The sequence below is a fragment of the Lottia gigantea genome (genome assembly GCF_000327385.1).
Source record: "Lottia gigantea unplaced genomic scaffold LOTGIsca_17, whole genome shotgun sequence".
Lineage (NCBI taxonomy): Eukaryota > Metazoa > Mollusca > Gastropoda > Lottiidae > Lottia > Lottia gigantea.
In genome coordinates this window covers 1,555,375-1,562,790 of record NW_008708133.1, presented here as the reverse complement: position 1 = coordinate 1,562,790, position 7,416 = coordinate 1,555,375, and the positions used below count along the sequence as shown (strand labels likewise).

At 34.2% G+C, this 7,416-nt stretch overlaps 1 protein-coding gene across 1 annotated transcript in view; it reads left to right on the top strand.

The window, feature by feature from the left end:
* LOTGIDRAFT_231077 (hypothetical protein) overlaps positions 1-186 on the top strand; it is a gene marked incomplete at its 3' end in the record, with an annotated part of 16,987 nt that extends 16,801 nt beyond the window's left edge. Inside the window, exon 10 of the mRNA XM_009051670.1 lies at positions 121-186. Within this exon, the coding sequence (XP_009049918.1) occupies positions 121-186 (66 nt within the window). The remainder of the gene's footprint in view (positions 1-120) is intronic.
* Positions 187-7,416: the final 7,230 nt, after the last annotated feature.

The window sequence follows — 7,416 nt, the reverse complement described above, 5'->3', positions numbered from 1 at the left end:
TCTACCATATGACTCAATTAAATACATGATCAATTTGTATTCGTTGGAATAGAAATTTATATAAAATATTGAATAATTTCCTTGAATATAGAACAGTTGGCCTTATATTGTATATTTCAGGTTATGGGAATGGTGTTTTCTATATGTTTATGTAAAAGAATAAAAGATGATTATTATTTTGATTGAAGAAGAAAGATTACTATGTATAAAGTTGTGAATATTTTCAACAAGTTAATTTATCATAGATTATTTTGCTGAAAACTACTTTTCATATTCATAAAGTTTTCAATGTAAAAAGAACTGCTTTTTCATCCTAGCAGATGAATACTCACTTGAAGTACTGTTTAATTTTCCGAAAAGTGTATTAATGTAATTGTATGGAAATTTTCTGAAAACATTTTTGAAAATATCAAGTAAAACATGTGCTTCTTTGTGTATGTCTATCTTACCTTGATGATTTTAAGTAAGACTACATTGTGGATGCACAATGTATAAGGAGTAGTATATCCTGATACGAGTTGGCCTACGGGCAACCATTACTGTTCGGACACTGTCTTTTTCGTCCGCAAGGTCCCGAAAACGGGTTTTTTTAAGGGAAAAAGAGGAGAAATTATTATATTCAAATTATAAAGAAGAATTTCAAGAATATTGTATTTTTTTATATATTTTGTATTGAAATGATGGGAACAAATTTTAGTTTCCTTGAAATTTTTGGTATCTTAACTCTAACCTATACAACATTGAAATGGTTTTCAATCATATTGCTAATAAATAAGGTTGAATACTTTCCACTTATTTTTCATGCTTCACGCTTTATAATAATTTGTTATTTTATTTCTCTTTTGTATTCTGTAATTCAGTAATGTAACTCTGATCATTTCAAAAATAAGTTCTTGACATGGGGGCATAAGTAATTTAAAGTCATGCCATGTACAATTCTGTGAATATTTTATTTTATAAATTAATCTGTTAAAAGTTAGCTCTAATGCTAACTCAAACTGGGCCCAGTGTTTCTTATATGATCATATTACAATCTGTCCAAAAGGAAATTAACAGATTCAACAGATATGCAGTTTGTTCTACGGTTTTTGGTGTAAAATGCTGTTTTTAGATGTTGTTTTCTATGGTATGAGTAACCTGTATTAGTTAATAAAAATTATTTATTAAACTTTAAAGTGTTTTTAAGAGTCCACAATGGAATGAATCTTTGCATATATTCTTAACCAAGATTGTAAATTCTGATGGGCCCCATAATAAAATTGTCTAAGAGTTTTATGTCATCATGCTTTGTACAATTATAGCAGTTGGACAGGCGAATCTGGATTTATGAACCTAAAATAAAAGGAAAAAGTAAAAATATTTGTTTTCCTTCAACAAATAATGTCATAATCAAATTTCGTTCTACAATTACATCAAACTGTTAGGTTAGTCGATTACACCTTTACAAATGGTTCCACAGCATCATGAAACTCACTATTAGGTTGGTTAGTCGATTACATCTTTACCAATGGTTCCAAAGTATCAGGAAGCTCACTATTTTGTTGGCTAGTCGGTTACATCTTTACCAATAGTTCCAGAGCATTAGGAAACTCACTATTTGTTGGCTAGTCGATTACATCTTTACCAATAGTTCCAGAGCATCAAGAAACTCACTATTGGGTTGGCTAGTCGATTATATCTTTACAAATTGATTCAGGGCATCAGGAAATTCACTATTAGGTTGGCTAGTCGATTACATCTTTATCAATGGTTCCAAAGCATCAGGAAACTCACTATTGGGTTGACCAGTCGATTACATCTTTACAAATTGATCCAGGGCATCAGGAAATTCACTATTAGGTTGGCTAGTCGATTACAACTTTATCAATGGTTCCAAAGTATCAGGAAACTCACTAGTAATTGGTTCCAGCCAGGACATCGAGAGACTCACTGTTGCATCGGACAATCACTCCTTTACAATGGGTCCAGGGAATCACGAGACTCACTGTTGCATCCGTGGCTGAGCCAGGTTTACATCCGAGGGGAAGGGGTAAAATGTCCCCTCCCTCTGCCGCACTTTGGCTCCGCTGTGTTGCATTTGTCGATTACACCTTTAACAACGGTTCCATGACATTGGGAAAGTCACTTTACCAATGGGTCGAGGGCATCAGAGGCTCAGCCTTGTGTACGTTGATAAGATGTTAACCAATGTACCATGGCATCAAGAAATTCAGTGAGTTTGATGATAACCTCAAAGTCATTGAATTTTATAGTCATAAAACAATATGAAATACGGACTTGACTAAGACCAATTTATTATAATCTACATGCCAATCAATAATTTCATTCACAAAACTATTAAATAAATTATGGGTCATCTTGTAAGCTTTATTAAGAGTTAGCCCCCTTCCATACAAAGATTTCCAGATCAGACAGAAATCACTTCTAAATCATTAAAGGAACAATTTACATTGAAACGTAGAAAGTCCAAGTCGTGTGCAAGTGCTAGTGGTCAGTCGTATTGTATTCACCGGTCAAGGTTGAGATTTTTTCAACTAGTTGAAAACCCTTATGCAACTAATTTTATAATACAATATGGTGCTCACCACTTAAAACTTTTTTCAGCATATCTTTCTGCGAAGTTAAGTTTAATGGTCCTTTAGTGAAGGTGTACTTTACTGACTTACAATCAACAATCAAGCTTTTATTATGCATAGAATGTGTAGTATTATACTATTAGTGCCACTTTGCTTCATAAATTAAATTCATATCTCTTTTAAAAGTTCCTTTATTCAACAGTTAGCTGAATTCATTCAAGTACAGTCAAGTAACCTAATTTCGTGCTAACCTATTTTTCGTGTATCTCCAGAAATGATTAATAATTTACATGTATACTTTGACAATTGCAAAATGGCGGATTTCAGTTATTACCAAAACTCAAAAAAAATTTTCCGCCGAATTTCCTTCACGTGATCAACTGTCGGATTCCGTGTCAGCAGAAAAATTCTATAGAACACAATGTGGGCCATTATGTTGTTTCGATGATTTTTAGCAATATATCACGCTACTACGCTAATTCTACCGTTGGGTAACATACAACGTGTTTTTCTCGACTTATTTACAGATCCAACACTATACACGAAAATAGGTGACGCATTTTGCCGCCGTTGTTGAGTTTGTTACTGATAAAATATGGGTCAATGTGAGGGATTCATAAAGGAAATCGAAACAAACCAATTTTAATTATTTTGTAGAATATATGATCCCTGAGGAAACTTCTCAGATACCGGTAGGCCCTATAATAAAAAATAATTCATGTTGAACGAATATAGGTTACTGTGTGTTATGCATATTATTTATAATACACGTACCGGTACATACAATTATATAGTTAATAACTGAAAAGCGCTTTGAGTTATTTGCATAGCAGTTGAAAAAATCCGTCACATCTTTTTCAACTGGTTTAAATTTTCAACTGGCTGCAAAAGTCAGTCACTGGAGTAGGCTAAGTCACAATATTTCTGATTGACTCCGGGTCTTATGAGCACTATTCTACTTCAATGAATCGATATTATATTATGATTCATGTTCTGTGTTTGTTTTACCATTAAATGCGCTTGCTTGTCATTATTTGCGCTTTTTCTAAATGTGCTTGCTTACTTTAATTTGCACTTATTTAGCCTACATTTGTTTGTGCTTGTTTTTAGAAATTTTGCGGTTAAGCAATGTTACGAAAGCCTCTCTCTGCTCGTGTTAGTTGGGCCTTTTAAAATAGGATTTCATTCGCTCGCATTAATTTTCAAACCTGGTTAAGCGTGATAATGATATTTGTTTACCAAGACATGCCACCCTTTTACCCTTTCACATCTAGATAAATTTGGCTTGAAAATAATTATGAATATCCTTGACTCTGTTTTGGACTGTAAATAAATTTAAGCCAACCGGAAGTAACAGATGTAAACAAACTCCATACTTTAACTTATCCAAAATGATTATTTTGTGAGAACTAGAAGACATTTGTAATCATTAAATAAGAAATCCTTGTGTTTGCTAAAACGACAACGTCGAACAACAGGTGAGTTTCATGGTTAGTGTGGAAATATCAGTTTGAAAAAAAAGAGTTTTCACTGAAATTGTTAGTGATACAGTCAAATAAGTACCGGGCTGAACTTGGCATACACATTCAACTAGCATACAGATTCGGGTCGAATCGTCTCAGCATACACATTCGCGGCAAATCGACCGGATATGAAATCTGAATTATTTCAAACTTAAATATTGTTAAAATAACTTAATTTTTTTTTATGACAAATACACATAAGAATTCTTTCAATTTCACAAACACGTATATGTCTAACTCTCTTAGTCTTTGTACTGTGGCCCATTTAATACATATTTTTTTTATGGAAGCGGAAACTTACCAAATTTAAACAGCAAATTAAAAGGCTTAGCCGTCATAGGAACTTTTTGACATTCATACTTTACTATCTCACACTAGTCCTCATTCGAAATATCAAATCATTAAGTTGCTGTCTCCCTTACTTTTTGTACGGAGGCCCATTGAAGACACACTAATCGACATGTGAGTATATTACTCAGAGTTTACGGGCAATTTTCAAGGCTTAGCCGTCATAGAAACTTTTTGAAATTTATACCATGCTATCTCACACTAGTCCTCATTCGAAATATCAAATCACCAAGTTGCTGTCTCCCTTATTTTTGTACGGAGACCCATTAAAGACATACACCAATTGAAATATATATGACCTATATCAAAATATTATTCAGAGTTTACGGGCAATTTCCGAGTCATAGGAACATTTTGAAATTTATACCATACTATCTCACACTAGTCCCCATTCCAAATATAGAATCACCAAGTTGCTGTCTTACTAACTTTCTGTACGGAGGCCCATTGAAGACACACTAATCGACATATATATGGCCTATATGAGTATATTACTCAGAGTTTACGGGCAATTTCCGTCCTAGAAACTTTTTGAAATTTATACCATACTATCTCACACTCATTCGAAATATCAAATCACTAAGTTGCTGTCTTGCTTACTTTTTGTACGGAGGCCCATTAAAGACATACACCAATCGAAATATCTATGACCTATATCAGAATATTACTCAGAGTTTACGGACTATTTGCGAGGCTTAGCCGTCATAGAAACCTTTTGAAATTTATACCATACTATTTCACACTAGTCCCCATTCCAAAGATCAAATTACAAAGTTGCCGTCTCCCTTACTTTTTGTACAGAGGCCCATTAAAGACATACACTAATCGACATAAATATGGCCTATGTAGAATAATACTCAGAGTTTACGGGCAATTTTTGAAGTTTTAGCCGTCATAAGAACTTATTGTAATTCATACCATATTACCTCACACTAGTCCTCATTCGAAATATCAAATCTCCAAATTGCTGTCTCCCTTACTTTTTGTACGGAGGCCCATTAAAGACATACACTAATCGACATATAAATGGCCTATGTAGAATAGTACTCAGAGTTTACGGGCAATTTGCGAGTCTTAGCCGTCATAGGAACATTTTGAAATTCATACCATACTATCTCACACTAGTCCTCATTCGAAATATCAAATCACTAAGTTGCTGTCTCCCTTACCTTTTTGTACCTAGGCCCATTGAAGACACACTAATCGACACATATATGGCCTATATGAGTATGTTACTCAGAGTTTACGGGCAATTTGCGAGGCTTAGCTGTCATAGAAACTTTTTGTAATTTATACCATGCTATCTCACACTAGTCCTCATTCGAAATATCAAATCACTAAGTTGCTGTATCCCTTACCTTTTTGTACCTAGGCCCATTGAAGACACACTAATCGACACATATATGGCCTATATGAGTATGTTACTCAGAGTTTACGGGCAATTTGCGAGGCTTAGCTGTCATAGAAACTTTTTGTAATTTATACCATACTATCTCACACTAGTCCTCATTCGAAATATCAAATCACCAAATTGCTGTCTACCTTACTTTTTGTACGGAGGCCCATTGAAGACACACTAATCGACATATATATGGCCTATATGAGTATATTACTCAGAGTTTACGGGCAAATTGCGAGGCTTAACCGTCATAGGAACTTTTTGAAATTTAAACCATACTACCTCACACTAGTCCTCATTCGAAATATCAAATCACCAAATTGCTGTCTAACTTACTTTTTGTACGGAGGCCCATTAAAGACATACACTAATCGACATATAAATGACCTATATAGAATAGTACTCAGAGTTTACGGACAATTTGCAAGTCTTAGCCGTCATAGGAACATTTTGCAATTCATACCATACTATCTCACACGAGTACTCATTCGAAATATCAAATCACCAAGTTGCTGTCTCCCTTACTTTTTGTAAGGAGACCCATTCAAAACATACACCAATCGACATCTATATAAGCTATATGAGAACATTTCGCAGAGTTTACGGACTATTTGCAAGGCTTAGCCGTCATAGAAACCTTTTAGAATTTACACCATACTATTTCACACTAGTCCCCATTCCAAAGATCAAATTACAAAGTTGCTGTCTCCCTTACTTTTTGTACGGAGGCCCATTAAAGACATACAATAATCGACATAAATATGGCCTATGTAGAATAATATTCAGAGTTTACGGGCAATTTGCGAGTCTTAGCCGTCATAGGAACATTTTGCAATTCATACCATACTATCTCAAACTAGTGCTCATTCGAAATATCAAATCACCAAATTGCTGTCTCCCTTACTTTTTGTATGGAGGCCCATTTAAGACATACACCAATCGATATAATAATATAGGACCTATATGAGAATATTACCCAAAGTTTACGGGCAATTTGTGAGGCTTAGCCGTCATAGGAACATTTTGAAATTTAAACCATACTATCTCACACTAGTCCTCATCCTCTGGATAATATTCTCATATAGGTTATATACTATTTTGTCGATTGGTGTATGTCTTTAATGGGCTTCCGTACAAAAAGTATTGGAGACAGCAACTTAGTGATTTGATATTTCGAATGAGTACTCGTGTGAGATAGTATGGTATGAATTTCAAAATGTTCCTATGACGGCTAAGCCTCGCAAATTTCTCGTAAACTCTTCGAAATGTTCTCATATAGCTTATATAGATGTCGATTGGTGTATGTCTTGAATGGGTCTCCGTACAAAAAGGGAGACAGCAACTTAATGATTTGATATTTCGAATGAGGACTAGTGTGAGATAGTAAAGTATGAATTTCAAAAAGTTCCTATGACGGCTAAGCCTTTTAATTTGCTGTTTAAATTTGATAAGTTTCCGCTTCCATAAAAAAAATATGTATTAAATGGGCCACAGTACAAAGACAAAGAGAGTTAGACATATACGTGTTTGTGAAATTGAAAGAATTCTTATGTGTATTTGTCATAAAAAA